Source organism: Pipistrellus kuhlii, unplaced genomic scaffold (genome assembly GCF_014108245.1).
Source record: "Pipistrellus kuhlii isolate mPipKuh1 unplaced genomic scaffold, mPipKuh1.p scaffold_m20_p_22, whole genome shotgun sequence".
NCBI lineage: Eukaryota > Metazoa > Chordata > Mammalia > Chiroptera > Vespertilionidae > Pipistrellus > Pipistrellus kuhlii.
Window position 1 is genome coordinate 1,960,129 of NW_023425521.1, and position 13,187 is coordinate 1,973,315.

The following is a 13,187-nucleotide window of genomic DNA, read 5'->3' on the forward strand; positions in this document are numbered from 1 at the left end:
GTCCCCCAAGCTGCTGCCAGGGGGTGCTTTGAGGACAGGTAGAGGGTGGTTTGGCTGCACATCCTAGATTTCCGACGGTCTCCTCTCCTTCTCCTCACCCCCCCCCCCAGGCCCTGATGTCCCTGTTCGTGCTGGCCTCCAAGGACGGCTGGGTGGACATCATGTACGACGGGCTGGACGCCGTGGGCGTGGACCAGCAGGTAGGGCCGAGGTGGGCAGGACCCACGTGTGGGCTGAGGGCACTCCGCATGGGCCGACACCAGGCATGACAAGTGCAGACACTAGAGAGAGAGGGGGCAGGGCAGGCTGGGAAAAGGCCGTGGAAGAGGCATTGCTTCTCATGGCCGAGGCGGTAACGGGCAGCCTGAGGGCCAGACCCAGGCATGTCTCACTGGCTTTGCAGCATGTTTAAATATTGTGAATTCGTGGTGGGCATTTAAAAGCTGGCGAATTGCACATGAAAATCCAGACGTGGGCCTGCTCAGGAGAAAGCCAAAGGCCTGGGAACACTGGGCTTGCATTCCTACCCCCTACTCCCCCCCCCCCCCCCGTCCATCCTCCCCCCTTTCCCCCCACCCCGAGGCTGGAATCAGCAGGAACAAAGACGCAGCTTCCCTTTTAAGATAGAGCCATTCTCCACTTGGCCGCAGTCCCCACCCCTCCCTACTGCCGAACGCTGAGCCCGCCCGGTCTGTTTCCATCCCCTGCTGGGTCCCTGCAGCTCACTGCGTGCATGCGTGGGCCCTGTCTCAGAGGGCCCAGGGGATGGGGCATCACCGAGACAGTCCCCCGGGCTGATGGCGCCTCCTGTCCTTCCTGCTCCCCGCCAGCCCATCATGAACCACAACCCCTGGATGCTCCTGTACTTCATCTCGTTCCTGCTCATTGTGGCCTTCTTTGTCCTGAACATGTTCGTGGGCGTGGTGGTGGAGAACTTCCACAAGTGCCGGCAGCACCAGGAGGAGGAGGAGGCCCGGCGGCGGGAGGAGAAGCGGCTGCGGAGGCTGGAGAAAAAGAGAAGGAGTAAGGAGAAGCAGATGGCCGGTCGGTAGCCTTTCCACATCTCTCTGAGTCCTGCTTGACCTTGGCCTTGCGACTGTCTGTCGGGGGCCAGGGGCTGAGGCTGGGGCTGGGGGCAGGGAGACGCTGCTCCCACCCCCCGCCTTCACCTCCTCCCCCACAGGAGCATGCCAGCCTGTAGAGCCAGCATGAAGCAGACCAGGTCAGCCCCGTGGGGGACGGGGGCCGCCCCACCCTGAGGGCTCCCCAGGTCTCCGCATTATACTCCCGAGAGAGAGGATTCCAGGGGAGTTGTGCACACCCTCTCCCAGCTCGACTCTCAGAGGGGCCTCATGGGATGAGAATCAGGCTCCATTGTCCGGGGCCAGTGTCCAGAGACCCAGGGGTTGGCCCGCGTGCCAGCCTTGCCCGGCCCAGGGCTGGCACGCAAGCGTCTTGAACCCGTGCCTGCCTACTGTCTAGCTGCTGAGCAAGGTCTCGACAGAGGTTGCCGATGGACAGCAGCGAGAGGGGACCCCAGACCCCCTCTCCCTTCCTGTCTTCAGCAAAACTCCCCGCCTTTCCGACTGTCAGTTTTTAGCCAAGCTGTAAAAAAAAAAAAAAAAAATACAAATAAAAAAAGTCTCCTCCTGGCTCAGGGAAGGTCTGAGGTCACAGGAACTCTAAGCACATGACTCTCCGGCCTTAGAGCCCTCAGCCCCCTCACCTGTGATCCCCAACATTTCTTGGCCTTGGCTGGGGGAGACCCCCTCCCCTTCCCTCTCTTCTGCCATGAGACTCAGGGGAAAGACACAGTGTGCAGGAAGGACGGACGAGATGTGACAGGTGTAGGAGCCCCTTCGTTCCTCGGAGCCTCCAGGTGTGCCGGCACCTGTCTCCGGGGCTCCTGCCCGCCTGCCTGTCTGGTACCCAGGACTCTCCCCGGTTCTCTCTTCCTGTCACTGCCCACGTGTCTCCACGTGTCTCTGTGTGTGGGTTTCTCTAAGCCTTTGTGTGTCTGTCCCTGCTGGGTCTGCGGGGTCTCCCTTTCTCTCTCCACCTTTTCACAAACCGCCTCCATTCCGCCGATAAGCTGGGTGCAGGGAGTTTGCTCTTTGGTGTGTTGACATGTGAGTACCACCAAGCGGGTGAGGGTGGGGCGGAGCCCGCGTGCCCTGGGAGAGGCGGGGCCGCAGTTGTCCCCATCCCCCATGCTCCATCCCCGTGTCCCAGGCGAGCCGCCCAGCTTGGGGCAGGGTCCCCTCTCGGCTCGCTCTGTGAGTGTCTGAAGCTCAGCAGGCACATCGGCCCCAGAAGCTGTGCTCCCACCCCTGCTCTGTCCCCCCTCCCCTCTTTGCAGTCTGCCTCCTTGGCAGGGCATCTGCAGACGGAGTTCTTTTTGGCAGGAGGCACTTGTGGCCCTGCCTGGCCAGCTGGCTCCCCTTCTGGGGTCTGGAGCCGCCTCAGGTGCTGCTGAGGCCAGGGCACAGGTAGGCGTGGACATCTGTTCTGATGATGGGCTGCCTGCCCCTCCCTGTGCCCCATCCCCTGTCCCCGTGACCCTGTCCAGGTGGTTGGATAGTTTCTTTTCCTCCAGTGCTCGGTGCCCCGAGCTTGGGGCTGGACACGGAGGACCAGCCACCCACACCCCATTCATTCACAGGCGGAGTGAGGGTTCGAGCCGAGGGGGAGCGAGCTGCTGAGGGGGCCCTGCCCAGCCCGCCAGGTCCGGCCAGTGACCCATGTGTTTCGTTCTTTTAGATCTAATGCTGGACGATGTAATTGCTTCCGGCAGCTCCTCCAGCGCGGCGCCAGGTACTGCGTCTGGGGTTGCGGGTTCCAGGGTGCGGCCCGGGGGTGGTCAGGCCCTGCCTGCCCCCAGGCCCGTCTCCTGGGTTTGGGGACCTCCTCTTTGCTGCCTCTCCAGGGCTCACTGGTTCTATCCTCTCGGGGCGCAGTGGGGAGGGACCCTGGGGTGCTGGGCTCCGGGTCCTCCCATAGATGGGAGGTGAGGGTCTCAGCACCCCCTCCCGCAGACACCTCTTGAAGGACCCACCTTCTCTTCCAAGTCTCCCCACCCCTGTGCTCCCCAGCCCCTTGCTGCTTCTTCCCACTCCTGCTCCTCCTCCCAGGTCACACACCGTTCGGTGATTAGAGCTGCAAATCTCTCCCTCCGGCTCCTTCTGTCTGAAGGGGAGACTTTGATCAAGTGAGCAGGATGAGAGGAGCCGCGAGGGGAAGGATTTGTTTTAAAAATGTAACGATGAATCATTGAACAGACTCATTAATCGTCCGGCAATCGCGGTGGCCACGTCACCCCTACAAACAGCAGTGACTTGGGGATCCGGGGCCTGAGTTAGCCATCCGCTTCTCCCTGAAACCCCATGATTTGGGAGTGCGTTGGGTCCTTCTCTTTTGAGAGCCGGTCTCTGGGGAGCCTTCCCGGCCTGCCCTCCCTGGGTCCTCGGCGCCTGCTCCGCCGACAGGTCCCCCAGACGGCGTTCTGAGGCCATGAGAATCTGGGTCAGGGCAGTGGGACCTCAGCTACACCCTCTGCCGTCTCCACGCAGTGGTTCCCAACCTGTGTATCCCCAAGCCAAGGGCTCCCCCCCCTTATCATCGCCAACAGACCCCACGTGACACAAGTCTGTGTTTGAAGTTAAGAGCATTTCAATGACGACTCTGTTTTGGTTTTTGCTAATCAAAGGCACATTAATTGCTAATCAGGGCTTCTAAGCCGCAGAAGGTTTCACACTGAATGATGCAAAAAAAAAAAAAAAGAAGAAAAAAACGCAGAACAAAACAAAACATTTCCATTCAGTTCCTCTGTGGGCTCTTGACACAGGCGTATGTGTGATTTCTTTTAAGCTTTTAGAAATATTGAAAGGAACCTAAGAACCCCCTGTGGCTGCCTTCTCAGGCTGCTGAGGGCGCGGGGCTTCAGGCTGGGGACCACTGGGCTGAGCCTTCCTCCCCTCTTCCGCGCTCCCCCCCAGATAAGACTCCTGCAGGCGCTGCCCTGTGGATGTTGGGCTCTCTGAGCTACGGGGGCTCAGGGACTCCCCCTGCCCCCGTGTGGGAGGTCATCCCTGAGCCCCAGGCGGGTGGCTGTCTGCTGGCCCCGTGGTGCAAGCTCTGGTGTCTCTCGGGGCGCTGGCGTCTCCCGCTGGTCTGTCTGGGGTGCCTGGGTCCGCTTCCTGCGTCAGCCTGTCCTGCAGGCTCCAGATGTGTTCGGCGGTGAGGAGAAGGTGGGAGGCCGTAGCCTTCAGTTTTTCCCTGTGGGTTCACCTGGTCTGTAGGCTGAAGTGTCCACACGTACACGCTCACCCCAAAATACCACCGTGGCGTCGGGCTGGGCCACAGGAGCTCCGCCACCACGAACCAGCACACGCAGACGCTCACAGCCTCCGAGAACTCCTGACACGCTGGCTCGATGCTAAACACCCTCGTTACTCTCACGCCGTACCCCCCCCCCCCCTTTCAGGGACATTCTGTGGGCTCGCTCCTCTTGGCACCTGAGAGTATGCACACTGATTACAATAGTGTGCGTTACCTTTCCAGCCGGTGATGGGTGCTCAGAGACCCCAAAGAGGGCCTCAGATCGTCCCACATCCCTCTTTCCCAGATCTGGGGTCCCGGGTGGTCCATACCAGAGCTTTTCAAATCTCTGTGTGCCCAAGAACTGCCCAGAGAACATATTAAGACACAGATTCCTGAGCCCTGCCTAGAAGTGCTCACGTGTGGACTGGGGCTGGAGGGGAGCATCTGCATTTCCAGTCAGCTCCCAGGGGCCAGCGATAGCCTATCCCACCTGCCAATCCCACCCACCGTGTCCCCGGCATGACGTCACACGCCCTAGCCTGGGGCTGCAAGAACCCAACACCTCCCAGCTAATACCAGTGCTGTGCCCAGCGGGAGGGGTTCAGCCCAACCCCAGGGAGAGGCCAGCGGGGAAAGGCTTTGGTCACCAGGGCAATGGGTCTGACTGGCCAGCTGGGTCCAGCCTGGGCAGTCAGGTTAGCCCCAAGGGACCCCATGGCCTTTGGCACCAGCTCCACTCGCCCTGCACCTGTGTGGGATGCCTGCTGGCACTGCCCTCTCCTGTCCCACTGACCCCAGCTAGCAGGCTTGGCTGCGGCAGCTGATGGTGTGGCCTCTGCCGTGGGGGCCTGTGTCTCCACCTTCCGCCTACTCCCTGCCACTCTCCTTTGCAAATCCTCGGGCTCCCAGTGACCCCTACTAACACACTGTGCCTGCTGCCCTCACTCACAGCCTCACACCCCGCCCCCCTGCACCTCTCCTGTGTTCCTGCCCCTGACTGGGGGCGGGGCAGACCCCGCGTGCCCTTCTCCCCACTGTCTGACTCTGGTATTTTCTCTGCCTAAAACAGCTCATACTGTTGGGAGGCAGGGAGGTGGGGCCAGGGCTGCCAACATGCCAGGGACCACTGGTTTGGGCCCCTCCTGGGCAATGGCCAGAGCTCTCCAGAGGGTGGGGTCGAGGGTGTTTCCGGTTCTGCTGGGCGCCCAGATACTGCCTATAAAACCATGGGTCTGGGGAGCAGAAAAGGGGCGTCATCATTCAGAGCCCAACAGCGAGGGCCTTTGGCGAACTCTCCGAGGGCATCCTCAGGGCCAAAGCCCCGAGCTGTGGGTCTGTGCCCACCTGGCAGCTGCCGGGGGCCTCGAGCTGGGAGTTCAAGTCCGGGCTCTGTCACCGCCTCCCAGTGTATGGACGCCTCGCTGTCTGGCGGCCCCGTTCTCTTCAGACAAAGGGGTTGGCCAGGTGCACTTTGGCCTGTGCCCTAACAGGGGTTTCCCAGCAGCCTCTGCCCCCGCTGGTCTGGGGTGGGGTGGGGGTGGGGGTGGAAAGGCATTTGCAGAGACCTCAGGGGCTGGGACCGACCGGCTGGCCAGTCGTATGAGCAGATGCCCTGCCTCAGTCGTCCTGCCCCCACTTTCTCTCTGGGCCACTTGGAGGAGGGGTCCCTGGCCAGATGGCAGAGGTGGGGGCGAAGGCTCACTTGGTCCTGGGGCCGCCTAGACCGTCAGACTGGGGCGAGAGGGGAGAGGGGGCACGCTCCGCACCTCTCCTCTGCATGGTCCCCGCTAATAACGGGGGCTAATAAGGAGCCACTTCTTCTAACCTAATTGTATTCAAACATTTTAGTTAATTCTCCATTCATATTTTAGCATAATGGACTCGGTGCCCTGGGCACTTATGGAGATTAATGCAGAGAAAGAGTTCCAGCTGCTAAAGCAACACGGGCGGGCGGCTAGCGCCCTCTGGTCCTGCGGGTACTGCAGGAAGGAAGGAAGAGGCCCCTCGCCCGGTCCACCCTCCACCATCGCCCTGTGGATGACCCTCGGCCTCCCGCTGTCCCCTGGGCCAGGCCTCTCCATCGCCACCCTCCTGGGGGCCAGGAGGGCCGCCGGAGCACACAAAGCCACTGCTGGCTGGCCCCCCTCCGAAGGCAAAGCCATGACCTAGCTCACCCGGCGACGTGCCCAAACATTCTAGCCCCGCTGCCTCTCGGTTATCCACACCTCAGGGCCGATGCTGGACTGTGGCACCGGGCGAGGCTGAACGTGCAAGCTCTCGGGTGCTCTTCCTCCTTCGGCCTTTGGTGGGGGCCCACCCAGGCCACTCCCCGCCTCGATTTACCTCTCTGTTCAACGGTCCTCTGCATGGGAAAGGACGATTCTAGATGAGCTGGCCTGAGCCCAGAGCTTCCTGCCACCCCTGGCAAGGGCCTCAGAGGCTGCAGCCTTCGCTAGCTGGCTTGCGCCCTAGACTTCCTGGGGGGGAAGGGCTGTCTGGGACCTGAGGCTGCCCCGGCCTCCTGTGCGAAGCCTCTTTTTCCTTGGGAGGCCGTTCTGTCCGCCACCCCTGGATGGCATGTATCCCCCAACTCGGCCTAGCCTTTCCCCGGCACCTGGAGGAGGCCCCCCGACTCCCCGCAATCTCTCGCCTTCCGATGCATTCTGCCTGCGTCACAGGCCAACTTCCTGGCACCATGATTTTTATGCCAAAGTGATTTCCTAATGACAAGAGAACGAGCATGCCTCTGACAGATCTCAGACAGTGCTTTCGGCCCAGCCTGCATCTAACGCTGCCCCGGGCCCCTCCCCGGAGCAGGCTGGGCTCCCTCATTAGAAACTGGGTGAGTCCTGCAAGTGGGGTCCTCCCAGATGAGCCTGGGACAGAGCAGGGCCCTGTGGCCTCCACTCTGCCCTCCTGCACATGAGGGTGCAGGAGGCCCAGGCCCTGCCTCCCCGGAGGCTCTCTGGGGGACCAGGGAGAGGGGGGGAGGGTCAGTGCAGCCTGCCAAGACGATGTCCAATTTCCAATCTCCGGTTTTATCTCCAAATCCCGGCTCTGTGTAATCTCCTCCGCTGCCCTCAAGGGCCGCTCGGTGAAGGAGCCGGAGCCTTCGCCTCTCTGTTGACGGAGTTCCCTCCGAGCCTGATAAGACCGGTTGTTTTTCATCTTGATCTGGCCTGGTTGCTGGACACCGAGCCGGGAAGTTCTGCGGGGCTGGTGGAGTTTGGAGGCTGCCTCAGGGAGGGGGCTCACCTAGTGTCTAATGGGGCGGGGAGCTCTGCATGTCCTGACCGTTCTGCACCGTCCGTAGCCAGTAGCACAGACGCTTGGAGGGGCGATGCCGAGAGAGCTCCCCCACCCCCCGAAAAGGAAGTAGATGAGAGCGAGGGTGTGGATGATCCTGGAATGTTTCGGCTCGGGCATTAGAAGCTGGTGGCTATGAGGGACTGTGGGCGGAGGGGCCGCAGGGACCAGGGCCCCACGGCCTCTGCTCTCCTCCTGGCCCCACCAGAAGCCCAGTGCAAACCCTACTACTCGGACTACTCCCGCTTCCGGCTCCTCGTCCACAACTTCTGCACCAGCCACTACCTGGACCTCTTCATCACCGGCGTCATCGGGCTGAACGTGGTCACCATGGCCATGGAGCACTACCAGCAGCCCCAGGTAGGAGTGAGGGGCCGGCCGTGTGGGCCCCGCCTCCTGCCGTGGGGCCCCGGGGTGAGACCCGCCACGCCTGAGCTGGCGCTCTGCATGGGTTCCTCTGTGTCCCTCCCTCTCTCCATTCTGGGAGGCGGGTCTCACCTCAGTTTAACAGGTGAGGACACTGAGCCTCAGAGAGGTTCATTGACTTGACCAAGGCCGCACAGCTTGAAAGGAGAGGACCTGACTTCTTCACCCAGCACACAGGGACTGAGTGCCTGTCCTGTGCTGAGCTCTGAGCCTGGGGGGGTAGAGAAGGCAGACTGGCCCTAGCCTCGCCGGTGGTGCTGCGTGGTGAGAGCAGTGGCCCAGGCACAGAAGGGCCTCGGGTTCGATCCCCAGTCCCAGTTGGGACATGTGTAGGAAGCAACCAATTGATAGTGTCTCTTTCACATTCACGTTTCTCTGTTTCCCTCTCTCTCCCACTCTCTCAAAAAAAAAAAAAAAATCAATGGAAAAAATACCCTTGAGTGAGGATGAACAAAAATAAAATAAATTTTAAAAGAAGATAGACCAGGGCCAGCCCTCTGGAGTGTGGGTTCTATTGAATGCCCAGCCCCCAAACTCACCGATTGCCACTCCTCGCGTCAGCTTTCATGGCTGCCCTCCTGGCCTCAGTTTCCCCATTTGTAAAATAGGAACATTGAACTGGTAACGCCCAAGGCCCCTTCCAGTTCTTGCCATCTCTGCCTTCCAGCACATTTGTCACGGGGGCTCCTCACCGTCCCTCAGAGATCCTTTAGCACGGGGTTTGGGTGATGCACGAGAATGGGGACCCTACCCTGTCCGAGAGCAGTCAGCAGTGGTCAGCCAACATGGCGGGAACAGGGAAGAAAGGTCCTCTCAGACGCCCCTGTCGCCCAGATCTGGGAGGTGTGATTGGCGGGTGCGGGGGACAGCAGGTATCACCCCTGGCCTTAGCCATCGTGCCCCATCCCTGCCAGATCCTGGACGAGGCTCTGAAGATCTGCAACTACATCTTCACCATCATCTTCGTCTTGGAGTCAGTCTTCAAACTCGTGGCCTTTGGCTTCCGTCGGTTCTTCCAGGACAGGTGACAGGGGGGAAAGGGACAGGTGACAGGGGAAGGGGACAGGTGACAGAGAGGGGAAGGGGACAGGTGACAGAGAGGGGAAGGGGACAGGTGACAGGGGGGAAGGGGACAGGTGACAGAGAAGGGAAGGGGACAGGTGACAGGGGAGAAAGGGACAGGTGACAGAGAGGGGAAGGGGGCAGGTGACAGGGGGGAAGGGGACAGGTGACAGAGAGGGGAAGGGGACAGGTGACAGGGGAGAAAGGGACAGGTGACAGAGAGGGGAAGGGGACAGGTGACAGAGAGGGGAAGGGGACAGGTGACAGGGGGGAAGGGGACAGGTGACAGGGGGAGGGGGCAGATGACAGGGGAGAAGGGGACAGGTGACAGAGAGGGGAAGGGGACAGGTGACAGGGGGGAAGGGGACAGGTGACGGGAGAAAGGGACAGGTGACAGGGGAAGGGGACAGGTGACAGAGGAGAAGGGGACAGGTGACAGGGGAAGGGGACAGGTGACGGGAAGGGGACAGGTGACGGGAGAAGGGGACAGGTGACGGGAGAAGGGAACAGGTGACAGAGGGGAAGGGGACAGGTTACAGAGGAAAAGGTGACAGAGAGGAGAAGGGGACAGGTGACAGAGAGGGGGAGGGGGCAGGTGACAGAGAGGGGAAGGGGATAGGTGACAGGAGGATTTGGGAGTAGGGGAGGACCTAGAGCCTGAAGACCTTTTTGGACTCCTGAGACTCAGCCCAGGACCTTCCAAGGGCTGAGGGTAGGTGGGCTGTGTGGTACCCAGGGCCTGGGAGATGGGAGAGAAGGAAGGGAACTTGACGAGACAGGGCCTGGGGGGCAGGGGCAGCTGGAAATCAGTGTGGCCTAGACTGGGGCTTAAGAGCAGAGAGCGGGAGCCAGACTGCCTGGACCAGATCTGAATCCTGGCTCTACCACTAAACTGGTGGCCTTGGGTAAGTTCCTTAAAGTCTCTGTGCCTCCATTTCCTCATCTGTAAAATGGGCGATACTGTGTCCATATCAGAGAGCCGTAAAGCGTTCCTGTTTATAAAGCCCTTAGAACAGTGCTTGGCACATAGCAAACAGCATGTAAGCGCTAAATGAAACAGCAAATGGATGACAGTGAAGAGCAGAGGCCCTCAAGCTGAAGTCCTAGCCCTGCCTGTGCCACCGACTGGACTGGCCACGTGACATAGACAAGCGACCTCCGCCCTCCTTTCTGGAGCCCAAACTGCCTCCTTCTCCTCCTCAGAGCCCCCCCTCCCCCGCCCACACACACACTCAGGGGTCTGTGTCCTGGATTCCAGGTGGAACCAGCTGGACCTGGCCATCGTGCTGCTGTCCATCATGGGCATCACGCTGGAGGAGATCGAGGTCAACGCCTCGCTGCCCATCAACCCCACCATCATCCGCATCATGAGGGTGCTGCGCATCGCCCGAGGTCAGTGCCAGCTGCCTGCCCACACACTCCCCTCCCTGGGCGACCGGCCCTGGGGGGGAGATTCCAGGGGTTGGCTCGGGCGCTGGCCAGGGCCTGGGTAGGTGTGGGTTCCCGTGGGATTGTGGGTATTTCTCCTGGCCTCCGCCAAAGGGGACGGTGGGGCTGGGCTGAGGGTGGCAGTGGACCCATGTCAGCTGGCTCGCTGGGGCCAGGCACCCTGCCCGCCCCGGCCCTGGCCGTGGCCCCACCAGCTACGTGACCTGGGACTCCGAGGGTCCTGCTCATGACTCTGTCCTTTCTGCAGTGCTAAAGCTGCTGAAGATGGCCGTGGGCATGCGGGCGCTGCTGGACACGGTGATGCAGGCCCTGCCCCAGGTAGCCAGGAGGAGGGGCCGGTGGGAGGGGTCCTCTCGGGGGGGGGGGTGCTCTCTGAGGGGTGGGGGTAAGGGGGGCCCTCAGGGAAGCTGGCGGGGAGACCCAGCGGCACCTTTTCCATTTCTTTTCCTCTTTTCCAGGTGGGGAACCTGGGACTTCTCTTCATGTTGTTGTTTTTCATCTTTGCAGCTCTGGGCGTGGAGCTCTTTGGAGACCTGGGTGAGTTGGGGCGGGGAGGGTGGGGGAGCCGGGCGGGGGGACCCCGGGCCTCCCGGGCTAACTCGGGCCTCTCTCCCCCCGTCCCGCCTCCAGAGTGTGACGAGACGCACCCCTGCGAGGGCCTGGGCCGGCATGCCACCTTCCGGAACTTTGGCATGGCCTTTCTGACCCTCTTCCGAGTCTCCACGGGGGACAACTGGAACGGCATTATGAAGGTGAGAGCCCCCGCCGCGGGCTACCCCCAGGGCTGGCTTGGGGCCCGAAAGACAAGCCCTACATCTGGAGCCAAGATTCTTTGGCGAGATGTGACTAAAAGCACGTTCCCTGCGGAAACCGGTTTGGCTCAGTGGATAGAGCCTCGGTCTGTGGACTGAAAGGTCCCAGGTTCAGTTCTGGTCAAGGGCATGTACCTTGGTTGCGGGCACATCCCCCGGCAGGGGGTGTGCAAGAGGCAGCTGGTTGATGTTTCTCTCATCGACGTTTCTAGCTCTGTAGCTCTCTCCCTTCTCTGTAAGAAAAATCAATAAAATATATTTTTTAAAATAAATAAAAAAATAAAAATAAAAGCACATGCCCTGCTATCCCTCCCGCCCCCGCCCCCAATGCGGGGACACCACACCTCCCTCTCCCCGGGTCATGTTCTGACTCATGCTTCCCAGGCCAGTGTCTAACGCTCCCCTGCCCCATTCCTCCTCCCCCCCACCCATCTCTCCTCATCCCCCCCACACAGTGGGTCCCTCCCCTGCCCTTCCGTCTCCTCCTTCATGCTCTGTGACACCGGTGACAGCTCCCTCCGCTGTCCGCCCGGCCTCACCCCTCTGCCCGCCCCCGCCCCCGCCCAGGACACCCTCCGGGACTGCGACCAGGAGTCCACCTGCTACAACACGGTCATCTCCCCCATCTACTTCGTGTCCTTCGTGCTGACGGCCCAGTTCGTGCTGGTGAACGTGGTGATCGCCGTGCTGATGAAGCACCTGGAGGAGAGCAACAAGGAGGCCAAGGAGGAGGCCGAGCTGGAGGCCGAGCTGGAGCTGGAGATGAAGCCGCTCAGCCCGCAGCCCCGCTCGCCACTGGGCAGCCCCTTCCTCTGGCCCCGGGTCGAGGGCCCCGACAGCCCCAAGCCCGGGGCCCCGCACGCCGGAGCAGCCTCCTCGCGCTACTCCCTGGAGCACCCCACGGTGAGCACCCGTCCCCACCTGCGAGAGGGGGCGTGGGGACGGGGACGGGGGGCGGGGGCCAGTGGCTCAGTGGGTGGTACACAGGGTGTGGGCAGCACTGGGACCCAAGGGCTCCCCGGCCCTCCTGCTGCTCCTGCCTGGATGTGGAGGGACCAGCAGTCCCCTGCCCATCCCCAGCGACGGCGGCCCACACTCACTGCCCAGCACCACCAGCTGCTGGCTCTCTCACCCCTGAGCCTCCGCCGGCCTGGCCTCCCCTTCCTGGCTCTCAGGTTCAAGGCTAAGTTTTCTGTTTCCTTCCTGTTTCTTTCTTACCCTTGCCCGATTACCAAACCTCTTTCCCTCCCACCCTCAACCTGCCTGGTTCCATCTCTCAAACCTTTCCCCCAATCTCCTCTTTCCTCCTCCCTCCCCCTGTGGGCTCTTACCTTCCATCTCCCATCTCCCCTTCCTCTCCCCAACCCTCGCTCTTCCCCACATTCCCCTTCCCTCCTCTTCCTCCGGCTCTTTGTTGCTGTGTGTGCCCACGTGTGTGTGTGTGTGTGTGTGTGTGTGTGTGTGTGTGTCCTCCTCTCTCTCCATCTGTGTCTCTGGCCAATCCCCTGCCACCGCACTTCCCCTCACTGCCCCTCTGACCCCTGTTCCCTGACTCTCCGGCTCCCCCTATGGGCTGGTCCTTCCCAGGACAGACAGATGTTTGACACCATATCCCTGCTGATCCAGAGCTCCCTGGAGGGGGAGCTGAAGCTGATGGACGAGCTGGCGGGCCCAGAGGGCCAGCCCTCTGCCTTCCCTCCGGCCAGCAGCCCGGGTGGCTCCGACCCACAGGTTACTGTGCCCGCGCTGTGCCTCCCTCCCTGCCCTGCGAGCTGTGCCGCGCTGTGCCTGCTTCTGGGGAGGTGGGGCGTG

The 13,187-nt window shown here is 61.6% G+C and overlaps 1 protein-coding gene across 17 annotated transcripts in view; it reads left to right on the forward strand.

The window, feature by feature from the left end:
• CACNA1G (calcium voltage-gated channel subunit alpha1 G) overlaps nucleotides 1-13,187 on the forward strand; it is a 63,397-nt gene that overhangs the window by 43,688 nt on the left and 6,522 nt on the right. For 4 of the 17 annotated variants that reach the window (XM_045586115.1, XM_045586106.1, XM_045586111.1 and 1 more), the window contains 11 exons: nucleotides 111-200; nucleotides 831-1,023; nucleotides 2,761-2,814; nucleotides 7,835-7,986; nucleotides 8,967-9,076; nucleotides 10,373-10,506; nucleotides 10,811-10,881; nucleotides 11,022-11,100; nucleotides 11,194-11,315; nucleotides 11,943-12,278; nucleotides 12,963-13,106. In XM_045586115.1, the coding sequence (XP_045442071.1) occupies nucleotides 111-200; nucleotides 831-1,023; nucleotides 2,761-2,814; nucleotides 7,835-7,986; nucleotides 8,967-9,076; nucleotides 10,373-10,506; nucleotides 10,811-10,881; nucleotides 11,022-11,100; nucleotides 11,194-11,315; nucleotides 11,943-12,278; nucleotides 12,963-13,106 (1,485 nt within the window). Of the gene's footprint in view, nucleotides 1-110; nucleotides 201-830; nucleotides 1,045-2,760; nucleotides 2,815-7,834; nucleotides 7,987-8,966; nucleotides 9,077-10,372; nucleotides 10,507-10,810; nucleotides 10,882-11,021; nucleotides 11,101-11,193; nucleotides 11,316-11,942; nucleotides 12,279-12,962; nucleotides 13,107-13,187 lie in introns of those variants that run through there. The other 13 variants (XM_045586119.1, XM_036451145.2, XM_045586109.1 and 10 more) reach the window with 6 other exon arrangements.